General features: G+C 40.9%; 1 protein-coding gene and 1 long non-coding RNA gene across 7 annotated transcripts in view; one reads left to right on the top strand and one right to left on the bottom strand.

Annotated features, from left to right (window-relative positions):
* Positions 1-13: 13 nt before the first annotated feature.
* Positions 14-12,389, bottom strand: part of VTCN1 (V-set domain containing T cell activation inhibitor 1) — a 68,809-nt gene continuing 56,433 nt past the window's right edge. For 2 of the 5 annotated variants that reach the window (XM_070785839.1, XM_070785843.1), the window contains exons 4-6: positions 11,390-11,668; positions 8,113-8,282; positions 14-1,838 (exon numbers count right to left, since the gene is read on the bottom strand). In XM_070785839.1, coding sequence (XP_070641940.1) covers positions 8,158-8,282; positions 11,390-11,668 — 404 coding nt within the window. In that variant the 3' untranslated portion in view covers positions 14-1,838; positions 8,113-8,157. Of the gene's footprint in view, positions 1,839-6,808; positions 7,081-7,218; positions 7,336-8,112; positions 8,283-11,389; positions 11,669-12,389 lie in introns of those variants that run through there. The other 3 variants (XR_011565721.1, XM_070785840.1, XM_070785841.1) reach the window with 3 other exon arrangements.
* Positions 7,333-12,389, top strand: part of LOC139182153 (uncharacterized) — a 46,774-nt gene continuing 41,717 nt past the window's right edge. For both annotated transcript variants that reach the window (XR_011565723.1, XR_011565722.1), the window contains exon 1: positions 7,333-7,672. This is a non-coding gene — a long non-coding RNA (uncharacterized lncRNA). The remainder of the gene's footprint in view (positions 7,673-12,389) is intronic.

The raw sequence follows: 12,389 nt of genomic DNA, 5'->3' as shown, positions 1-12,389 counted from the left end.
GCAGACAGCAGCATAGGAAATGTATATTTAATCCTTCTCTTGAATGGTCAGAACTCTAAAGTCAAGTTTTCTATAACAAAATGTAATATAAGCACAAATGTAATAGGAGCCAGGGAAGACAGTAGGCACCATGTGAAAAATACAGGGAGGGAGTTAGAAATAAAACATCTTTTCTATCAGGGCTTCAGTTCTCAGGGCCTCATTTCAAAGGTTCATTGCCCTTGATTTTGGAAGTCTCTGCTTCAAGGAAGTTACATGTTTTTGTTGCCTTAATTTGAATTTTGACGAGGCAGAGTCCTGAGATCTAAATTCAGAGTGAGAGAACTTAGGATGAAATTCAGGCAGCTCTCTCACAGGACTTGGTTTGTAGAGTAGGAAAAAAAAGAAAAGGCAAGTGGAAGCTCCAACCAGCTGAGGGTAATCCCATCAGGAATTCCTGGTTGCCTGAAACTGAGTTCTGGCGCTCTCTGCTGAGGCAGCAGCCAGAGAGACAGAAGCTAATGCCTAATTTTAGGAAGCAAACAGGTTTGTTTGCTCCCCTCTTTTCTAGATGCTTTCCTCTCTACATCAGAGTTTCTTAATCTCAGCACCACTGACTTCTGGGGCTGGATAATTCTTTGTTGTAGATGGATCGCCTGTACATTGCAGGATGTCGAGCAGCGGCCTGGGTTCTGTCCACTAGATGCCAGCAGCACCCCCAAGTTGGGACCACAAAATTGTCTCCAAAATTTTCGAATGTCTCTGGGGGTGGCACAGAATCACCTGTTTGAGTCCCACCGCTCTAGATGCTGGTGAAAACTGAGGTGATCACTGTCTGATCAGGATATAAAGAAGAAGCCTCAAAGCTTGTGATGACATAATATCACACATGGTCAAGATGAGAGGTCCTTTCCCTGGACCATTCAAGGATAAGCATCATCTGAGAAGTAAAATAGCATTAGTTTGTTTTAAAAATAAGATGCTGACATAGTTTAGAAAAATCAGTGTCATCCAACTACATTTTTTATGTTAAAATTATGATCATTTTCTACATTTTTTTCTTGGCATTTGTCAGGTGGGAGGAGATGCCAGGGCATTTTTGCATTTTAATGAAAAGTGAATCATTTGACCCATCATTAAAATGTGTGTGTGCATGCTTAGTCACTCAGTCGTGTCCAACTCTTTGCAACCCCATGGACTGTAGCCCTCCAGGTTCCTCTGTCCATGGGATTCTCCAGGCAAGAATACTACAGTGGGTTGCCATTTCCTTCTCCACAGGATCTTCCCAACCCAGGGATCATACCTGGTCTCCTACATTGCAGGCAGATTCTTTACAGTCTGAGCCACCAGGGAAGCCACTAAAATGCAGCCACCTCTAAACTATGAAGTGGCAGCACATTATCAACCTCTAACTGAATCTACTACAGTTTAATTTCTGGATTATAAAACATGGATATAGTGCAATCAGAACTTTCTAGAAACTTCCTCAGAGCAACATCACAGCAATATAGCTTAAGATTCAGAGACAAAAGAGATGCAATATCCCATTATCTCACTCCTTGTGTGGGAATGGTGAGGTCCCTGGGATATGGGGATACACTTGTCCCACATGCATTTTACTTGGTAGTATTAATACACTTCTCTGGTTCAGATGAATTATTTCTCAACTTTTAATATATGTCTTTGAAGATAAATTTATCTTGTTCATATTGAAGTCTTCTGTGGGTTGCTTTTGGCTTCTTTTTGCTTCTTGATCTTATTTGTTCACTCCTGAGTTCTAGATGTGAATTCATTTCCCCCCAGAAATATAAAACTAGGTCATATCTTGTGGTGAAATAGTTCTGCAGATTCCTGGGATTCTGGAAATAATAGCAATAAGATACCATTACAGCCATTCAGCAAACACTTATCAAACACTGAGTCTCCCTTCCACTGTATGAGTATATTTATTGTTCAGAAATGGATTTGTTTTTCTGTATTTTTATGATATTCTATTGAGGCCACATGTGTCATGGGTCACTAGAGGCAAGGAGATGACTTGAGTCTCCCCTTAAGAAAGGGGATCATCCTCACAGCAAACAGGAACTGAGAGAGGAGCTATGGGCAAGCTCCTAGATGGAAGTAGAAAGATGACTTCTATCTGAGTTCTCAAACAAGGAATGTGTGTGACCTAAAGTGTCATGATCAGTTATAATCTGCATCTCAAGTAATGATCTCTTCATTTATTAAAAAAAAAATGATTTAAGGTTATCCCCTATAGTTCTAGAGAGAAAAAAATGAAGCTGTAGCTAACCAGGTGACAGTATATAACTCTTTGCATACTGCATATGAACATATTTTCATGTATGTCTTATTTTATTTAAAAAAAAAGATTGCAAATCACTGCTATAAAGGAATACAAGATAAAGATGAATAGGCTATACTTTATAGGTCAGATTATCTAGTTGTAGTATATTAAAGCTCAATTACAGTGTTATGAGAATCAAGGAAAGAAGAAAGGGTTCCTTCTAATGAGATCCTCAAAGGATAATTTCCTCAGAGGAACCTCCCTCCAGTGACAACCACGGAGTTTGGAAATGATGGAAATTGGTAGGTTTCCTTACAAAAAAATCTCTTCTGTACACTGCACCGTAGTGTTTGGAGAACAAGAGAAAAAATGAAAAGCAGGTCAAGAGATCCCCAGCCAAGATGGTGGAGTAAAAAGGCCCTGAGCTCATCTTCTTTCATGGGCACACCAAATCACAGCCATTTGCAGAACAGCCATTAATGAAAAAGACTGGAATCTACCAGAAAAGATCTACAACTAAAGATGTAAAGAAGGAACTACAATGAACAGGTAGGAGAGGCAGATTCATGATGTACAAGTCCCTACTCCAAGGTGCGTGACCCACAAACTGGAGGATAATTACCTTGCAGAGGTACTCCCCAAAGAGTGAGAGATCTGGCTCCCCAGCCCAGGGGTCCTGCACCAGGAAGATAAGTCTCCAGAACACTTGGCTTTGAAGGCCAGCGGGGCTTACTTTTAGGAGAGCAAAAGAGCTGGGGAAGAAAGACTTCACTGTTAAAGGGTGCACATAAAATCTCACATGCTCTGGAACCCAGGCAGAAGCAGTAATCTGATATGAGCCTGGGTCAGACCTACCTACTGATCCTGGAGAGTCTCCCAGAAAGGCAGGAAGCAACTGCACGTCACCCTGGGAATACAGCTGCTGATGGCAGCCGTTCTGGGGGAGCTTCTGTCATGTGGACACTGACAAACACCAGTGTGAGATTCTGCCTGGAGCTCATTAGCACCAAGACCTGGCCCCACTCAACAGTCTATAAGAGTCACCAGTGCTCGGATGTCTCTGGCCAAGCAACTAACTGGGCAGGGACACAGCTCTGCCCATCAGCATACTGGCTGCCTTAAGATTACCTGAGACCATAGCTGCCTCTGGATGTGGCCTTACCCACCAGAGGGCCCAGGACCTAACTCCATCCACCAGTGGGCAGGTACCAGACCTAGGATCCCCTGGGCCTGGATGCTGCCCTTCAGGAAGCCTGTTCTAGCCTCTGGGCCAGCTTCAGCCACAAGGGGGCAGACACTACATGCAAAAAACCCCGCAATCCCAAAGCCTGCAGACTTAGCCTGCCTACCAGCAAGTCAGACCCTGCCCTGAGAACCAGATGGGCCCCAGCCCTGCCCTCTGGCAGGCCAACACAAACTTTGAGACACCCAGACCCTGGTCCCAACTGTATCAGGAGTGCCCCCTCCCCCTCCCCCAGCAATCCAAGACCAGCTCTGGACCCTGCAACCAGATTCCAGGACATGGCTTTGCCCACCAGTAGTTTGGCACTGACATCCCTGCTGTCACTCACCAGACATTACCAGAGTTCCTTGGACCCTGACTCCAGCCATCCATGACCCAACACTAGCCCTGGGTCCCCCTAAGGTTCCATAGTCAGCTGCCTCTGTAGCTCGCAGCCTCAACTCATGTGGATGGCCTGGATACCAACTGGACCAGGGGCCAAGCAGGCCTACTAGCCCTCCCACATAGACAGCCTGAAACAACAGCAGGACCCATACAACCCTCATATAAAGTACTCATATAAAGAGCATATCGTTTGGGTGATGAGAGGGGAGTGTGCTGTTGGGACACCTAAGAGGTCTCCTACAATATAGCACTTCTCCAAGGTGGGAAAATGTAACCAACCTACCAGATACATAAAAATACAAACAACTTAGCAAAATGAGGTTACAGAGCAAGGTGTTCCAGACTAAGGAACAAGATAAAACCTCAGAGAACAACTGAGTGGACCTAGGCAGTCTACCTGGGAAAGAATTCAGGGTTGTGACTGTAAAGATGATCAAAGAAATAGGGAGACAAAGAGCAAGAAGTTAAAAGTTTTTAACAAAGAGAAAATATGTAGAACAACCTAACAGAGATGAAGAATAGAATAGCTGAAATGAAAAATATACCAGAAGGAATCAACATCAGAGCAAATGATGGATGAGTGAACTGAAAGACAGTAGTGGAATCACTGATGCTGAACAGAAAAAAAAATGAAATGGGAGTTTAAGAGACCTCTGGGACAACATCAAGTGCACTAATATTCATGTTACAGGGGTCCCAGAAGGAGAAGAGAGAGAGAGAAAGGGACTAAGAACATATTTGAAGACATAATAGCTGAAAACTTCTCTATTCCAGAGAACGAAATAGACATCCAAGTCCAGGAAGTGCAGAGAGTCCCATACAGGAGCCAAAGAGGAACATATGAAGACACATTATCATTAAAATGGCAAAATCTAAACGTAAAAAAAAATTAAAAGCAGCAAGGGGAAAGCAACAAATAACATACTAGCAAACTCCCAGAAGGCTATCAGCTGATTTTTCAGCAGTAACTCTGCAGTTCAGAAGGGAATTGCACAATATGTTTAAAGTGGTGAAAGGGAAAAACCTAGAACTAAGAACCTTCTAGCCAGTAAGACTCTCTCATTCAGATTCCATGGAGATATCAGCAACTTCACAGGCAAGCAAAAGTTCAGCACCACCAAACCAGCTTTATAAGAAATGTTAAAGGAACTTCTCTAATTTAAAAAGAAAAGGCCAAATCTAGAAACATGAAAATTATGATAGGAAAAATCTCATAGGTTAAGGCAAACATAAAGGTAGGAAATCATGTCATGCACAAAGCTAGTAGGAAGGCTGAAAGACAAAAGCAGTAAAAATTATCTGTATCTTTAGTAAGCAGCTAAGGGATACATGAAACAATGAGATGTGAAATGTGATATCAAAACTGGTAATCAAGATGGGAGGAGAGCTCAAATGCAGAGTTGTACTTTGAAATTAAGAGATCAGCAACTTAATACAATCATGTGTATATTTTATTGGTATTTAAAAGCCTCATGGTAACCACAAACCAAAAACTTAAGCTAGGTACACAGAAAAGTAAAAGGAATCCCAACATAATACTAAAGGTGGTCCTCAAATCACGAGAGGACAAAAGAAGAAGGGGGCAAAAAAGCCTTAACAAAAGGACCCCCAAGCAATGAACAAAAAATGACAATAAGAGTATACATATCAATAATTACTTTAAATTTAAATGGACTAAATGCTCCAATCAATAGACATAGAGTGGCTGGATGAATAGACCTGTATGTATGTTGCCTACAAGAGACTCACTTCAGATCTAAAGACATACAGGGACTGAAAGTGAGGGGGGAAAAAGATATTCCATGTAAGTTGGAATCAAAAGAAAACTAGGGTAGCAAAACATATCAGATGAGATAAACTTTAAAATAAAGACTGCTATAAGAAGCAGGGACACTATATAATGATCAAGGAATCAATCCAAGATGAAGATATAACGATTGTGAATATATATGCACCTACTGTAGGAGCTCTTAAATACATAAAGCAAATATTGATGGATGTAAAGGGAGAAATCAACAGTAACTCAATAATAGTAGGGGACTTTAAAACCTCACCTACATTAATGGACAGGACATCCAGATAGTATAAAGTCTCCAATTGATCTAGTATGTCATTTAAGGCTAGTGTTTCCTTATTGATTTTATATATATTCATCTAACATTTCATTTGAAAGCATCAGAATACATATTCTTTTCAAGTACACATAGAATATTCTCCAGGGTAAATCACAGCAAAGCAAGCCTTGGTAAATTTAAAAAAATTGAAGTCATGTAAAAACATCTTTTCCAATCACAATGCTATGAAACTAAAAGTCAACTGTAAGGAAAAAAGACTGCCAAAAAAAAAAAAAACAACCCCACCAAAAACCCACCATGTGGAGCCCAAAGAGCATGCTACTAAACAACCAGTGAGTCAATAAAGAAATCAAAGAGGAAATTAAAAAAATGCCTGGAGATAAATGAAAATGAAAACACAATCCAAAAATCTGTGCAAACAAAAATCTATACAACAAAAGCATGTTGTTTATAGCAAAACAAGCTTAATTCAGGAAACATGATCTGACCTGATCACCATAGCAGCCCCAAAAGAAAGGGTTTCCTCTAATTTAATTATTTGTGATTTTTGTAATCTTCGCAATTTTTATAGTATCCATGTACTACCTTTATCCACGTATACAATATTATATTTTTAATTCAATCACTATTTTTTAAAAATAAATGTAATTTTTTTTTTTTTCCATACTCAAAAAAGCAAAGCAGCTAACAGATTTTTGCCTGCCCTTGAGGACTTATCTAGGCAAAGAATATATGTGTCTTAGAGAGTATAAGATATTACAAATTATACAGGCTCACCAAGGGGATGTGAAATAAAAGGACCATTAGGAAATGGGTGAAGGAAGCGTGGACCTGAATTACCATAGAGTAGAGGAGATTTCCAGGAGAAGGCAATGGCACCCCACTCCAGTACTCTTGCCTGGCAAATCCCATGGACGGAGGAGCCTGGTAGGCTGCAGTCCATGTGGTCGAGAAGAGTCGGACGTGACTGAGCAACTTCACTTTCACTTTCATGTATTGGAGAAGGAAATGGCAACCCACTCCAGTGTTCTTGCCTGGAGAATCCCAGGGATGGAGGAGCCTGGTGGGCTGCCGTCTATGGGGTCGCGCAGAGTCAGACAGGACTGAAGCGACTTAGCAGCAGCAGCAGCAGCAGAGGAGATTTCCAAGAAGGGAGAGAGAGGGAGCAAGGACAGAGAGCAGTGGTAGATAGCTAAGGGAAGGAGGAAACTTAGGAAGAAAAACTTAGCGAATTGTGACTGCAGAGCTGAGGACTTTAACTTTGATGTGACAATGCCCTGAGAGTCACTTTAGGTTGCAGAGTAAAGGAATGCTATAATGAAAATAGCATTTGATTTTTTTTATTCTGGCACCTTGTTTCCTATCACCTGGAAGAGAGGAAGGATAAGTACAAGATTTTAGAACTAGTTGGGGCATAAAATGATGAAGCTGGATTAGGGTAGTCTGAAAGACACGGGCAAATACTGTACAGCTAGGTATCAAATTGACCTGAGGACAGATGGGGGACAAAAATAGCTCTAAGGTTGTGAGCCTGGTGCATGGTGGCAGTCCCCGGAGTAATGAGGTTGTGTTGACTGTAACTTCATAAGCTCAGTGGTATGCAAATCTTGCATACAGAAGAATATTTAGAAAGAAATGTCCTACCAATAATTAGAGCCAAAGGACTGAAGGGACAGTGGGAAGTCTCAGCAGGAAGGCTAGTTGGTGAGTGCTTTGTCAAGTCTCTGGTCAACAGGGGCTCTGTTGGGGGGTGGGCACTGCTGGGTGGGGCGAAGCTACTTATGTGATTATGCTCATGTCGTGTTTCTTTGTGAAATTCAGAGTAGTGAGTCAGGGCCAAATATCTCTTTCGCTTTCAGTAAGATGTTTTCCTTCAAGGATGACTCAATAAATGAAAAGGTGTTTGAATTTATACAAATACTTGAAGTGTATAGAGTTGGTTTTCCTGTAAGTCTGTCAGTGAGGTCTATACTGTTTGTTAACAAGTGCTTACCTTTTACAATAGCAGTGGAAATAGTGCCTACTGCCCTGACATTATTAATGTTTCTCTCTGAGGCTGATGCTGGGGGCTGCTTGATTCTTGTTAGGGACACAAGCACGAACATACACAGAGGATCCCCAACACCATTTGTGATTCATCTCACCTGTCATACGAATGACTTTGCATGTTTCTGTGTAACCAAGGTATGTTATTTTAGCGTCAGATAAAAGCAGAGCGGCAAGAGTACCCAGTCGATGGCAGAAGAAGCAGAGACACGCAGGGAAGCCTTTGAGTTCAGCAGCTGTAGGTGACTTCGCCTTTTAATCTCCGAGTCTGTAAAGGAAGAGAAAAAAGTTCAGGATCAAAGAGGAAAAGGTGATGTCTTCTTCACATGGCTGGTTAACAAAGAAAAGTACCCCTAAAACAGAACAAGTTGTTCCTAATATAACTTGTGCCCTAATTTGAGGGGGGGAGGAATTTTGTAACCCATTCTCCACCTTTCTGTAACTGGTTTTAAAGCAGAGCTTTCCCTTTCTTGAGAGATGTTCCATTCTCTCTTCCAGTCCAGTGAGCACTCAGCCAAATGAAAAACGATGCCAATAAACAGATTGCTATTGGTTACCAAATAAAAAATAGGCTAAACCAACAGCCACCGCCAGTCCTTGGTTTCAGACACATTGTTTTCCCTCTAGACAGTGACCTTTACAGGTTCTGTGTCATTTGCTTTCATCACAGCACTACCAAGTAATGAGAAAATATTGTTCTCATTTTGAAGTAGAGAAAGGCCAAAGTGAAGAATTAAATTATTCTTTACTCTATCTTCTCCCTAGACAGTCCAGTGTCATTTAGTTCATTTCAACTCTGACACTTAATAGCTGTGTGACTTCAGGCAAGTTTAGGCAAGTTAATCTATATGTGTCTCAGTTTCTTCATCTATAAGATAGGGCTAAAATAATAACTTCTTAGGGTTCTTATGAGGATTAATGAGTTAATACGTATAAACACTTAGAATAGAACCTAGCCCCATAGTAAGCACTCAATAAGTATTAGCTATAAAAATAACAGTAACCCCACTCAAGCCTAATAAACATTACTTCCATTAAGTTGATCATTTCTAAATCCACCTCCTTAGCCCCAATTCTGTCCTAAATTCCACATCTGTATTTGTAATTATTACTGTATGTCAGTTTAAAAATGTAATATTCAGCAAATATTTTTGAGTGCCTGTTGTTTGAATTCAAAGGAGTCCAATAAACACCCTCTCCCCCACTGAGCTCTGAACCAGTTAAAGAGTAAGATGAAAAAAGTGAGGCAACTGGAAGACTAAAATCACCTTTATTCCTGATAAAGCTGATAATAAAGAACTATGCTTTGTCTGCAGGGAAGTGGGCTGCGGGCATCTTAAGACCGGGGCCTGCTTTCTCCCGCAAGGGCAAATCCTGCCCCTGAAAACTGATGACTCAGAGGAGCTAATTTCTGTTTAGCTAGAGAGAAAGGAACATAATTCCTTGTGTTATAGAATAACACAAGCAGCTTGGCTCTTGTGTTGAGCTACTTATGCTTCCCTTAATAAACTCACTGATCGGGTGAGTTAATTCCTCCTTCTCTGAGAAAGAGTGAAAGAGGGGAGAAGAGAGAGACTAGAAGGGTTACACTGGTAGTGCGGGACTCTCCCCGTGGAAGAAGTCTGTGGCGTAGGGATGAAGCAGCCTCCCCCAGACTTGTCATGTGCTGGGTCATGTGCTAAGCACTGGACGTCTCTGCATTTGTACACAGTGGACACTTTCAACACAGCATCTCTAAAATCTTACCAAACACGTTGGTTTTCCTACATTTTCATTATCGTTGGTTTTGGTAGCATTACTAACCTTCTAAGCAATCTGGGTAGAAATATCAGACCCCTTTCAAGTTATTCCTCCTCTTGTCCCGCACATTTGTGTCACCAAGGCTTGTAGATTATTTTCTTCATTAACCTTTGATTCTTCCCCCTTTCCTTCCCATTGTCACTGCCCAAGTTAAGATCCTTGTAATTTCTCCCCCAGACACTGATATAGGCTCCTGACTTCATGCCTTTCTAGTCTATTAAAGTCATTTTTCCCCCCTTCAAAACCCAGCTTGAACTCTTTCTCGTCTATTGAGCCACTGTACTCTAATAACTCTTTCCCCTAGACACCACACTGATTAACTTCTCTTATGACAACTGTGCTATTCATCTTAGTGTTTCGTAGGACTTACAGATTGCTTTTCATGTGTTTGGCACTCAGTAGATACTTGTTGAATGAATGACCCCAGTTAGCAATAAGAGAACACAGGATATAAACCCCACAGTCTCTTTCATTGTTTAAAAACTTACCCTGCGCACGGTAAAAAGGAGTTATGTTAGTTTATGTTGATTTTTGAGCTATGTCACGCTTCTAAAAGTTGTGTATAGTCCTACTACTGGTATATGGAGCACTTGTTCTAATGTATCCGATAAGCATGCACTGAAAAAGAAACTGCTCACTGAATAAAAGCTGTGCTCAATTTCTGTGGTTTGTTCAGTTATTGCCATTTCTATTAGGAGCATTCGTTATATAGTTTGGAGCATTTAACTGAGGTCTAAACTGAGATACTCTTGTTAACACTCATTGTTTTAAATGCCTAACACTTTATTCTCCCTTCTCTTCTGGGAAGGCCTTTCATCCAAGTACTGTCTCATTGGTCTAAGTACAGGTAGCTGACCAAAGTTGAGCCTTTCTGGGAATGTAGAGTCAGACTGAGGGACTGAGCTTCCGTCTAGTTACTCTCTTGAGTGAAAGAGACTTTTAAAGGTAAGAGCTCTTGGCAACCATATTTTTCCCTGTTGACTAAAACAAAAGAGAGTAAATTAGACAGAATTTACTAGAGAATAAACTAGAAATGAGAGACAAAGAATACCAATGGAATTTAAGTTCTTGGTTCCAGCTGTTCCTAAAGTCATACTGTACTTCCTGACCTTGGTTTCATGAGATATCCTAATACCCTTTTAGCTTAGGCCTGAGTTGATTTTGTTTTGTGTTTTGGCAACTAAAAGTGTTCTAATTGGTACAGTCATCAGTTTGTTCCACAGGATAGTGGAAGAACTCTCTTTTTCTCATGTAGATGATTTTTTAAATTAGATACTGCTATACCAAAGCAATGCTTCTGAGTTAGACAGGGCCTCAGAATCCTAAACACTGCTCTCCAGGCAGTAAGAAGGCATACAAATGAAAACTAATTGTCAGCTTTGCTCTGTAGGCCATAAATACTGTTTTGTATTAGTTTTGTTCTTACATAATACAGTCTCAACTGGAATTGTGATTGGGGTCTCAGGGAAACTTTCTGTGCCCTGGTACATAATATATCTGTTAATGAAATTAAACTTTAATTTATACTTGATTATAACCACAATAAACTCATACCACAAGTGTGAAGGAGCCCACCTGTCACTTTGATATCCCCTGTGGCTTTGGCAATGTTGTTTTCAATCATACAGGAGTAAGTGTTGTTGATTGTGACGTTGTAGAGTATGGACACAACCTTCATGGTCACATTCTCAGAGTTCAGCTCAAAGCTAGTGTTGGAGACTTCTGAGAAGTTGGCTCCCTGGTCAACTTGGGATGCCCAGACGACTGTGGGCTGGGGAAACCATCGGGGAGCCTCACATCGTAAGCTCTCCGAGCTGGCGTTATAGTCCACATTCACCTCTGGGATGCTGAAGGCTGCAGGTCAAAAGGACAGATGTCAAGGTTGGACGATAAGACAATGTAGCCTTTGAGGTGCTAGGCCTTACAACAAAGACACTGAAGTGACTCAGTACTTTCCCAGTGGGCTATGTATGGCTCATTGTATTATAGATGCAAAAAGTGATTTGCTTATATTATTGCTATATATCACAACATTCTGGTCAATATCACAAACTCCGAGGACCTATGTTCCAGATGTCATTGTTACACAAATAAATTTTTCCATGTAAGAGGAGTTCCAGTGATCATACAAAAAAATTTATTAGCTAGGGAAGTTGGGTGTTTATTTTCCCAGGCACCTGTGAAGCCTCCTGAATTTTATGTATTTTTCGGCCTGGAGGGTAAAGTTAGGGTGGAGAGGGAGAAGGAAGAAACAAAGAGCATTCACCTATCACCCACAGAAATTCCACACACAGGACTTGTCATCATGGAGATTTGAAGTTTGCTTGGGTAGAGATTGCCCTGGTATCCATGAATAAAGACAGGCATTTGTTTTCTTCTAAGATAATTCTCCCTGGGCTGGCAAGTACATTTTGAAATTAAAACTAACTTTCTCATCTATCTAGGCAGAGAGACACTTGTAAAAAATGTTAAGTTGTGCACTTTGGCCAGTAAATGTTTATTATGCCAAAAAGGCAGGATACACATTGTTAATATATTCAGCATCTTCCTTTGCCCAGGACTGTGCTAGTGTTGG

Source organism: Bos indicus, chromosome 3 (genome assembly GCF_029378745.1).
Source record: "Bos indicus isolate NIAB-ARS_2022 breed Sahiwal x Tharparkar chromosome 3, NIAB-ARS_B.indTharparkar_mat_pri_1.0, whole genome shotgun sequence".
Classification (NCBI taxonomy): Eukaryota; Metazoa; Chordata; class Mammalia; order Artiodactyla; family Bovidae; genus Bos; species Bos indicus.
Note: the sequence above shows the minus strand (reverse complement) of the source record. Positions and strands in the feature narration are given on the sequence as shown.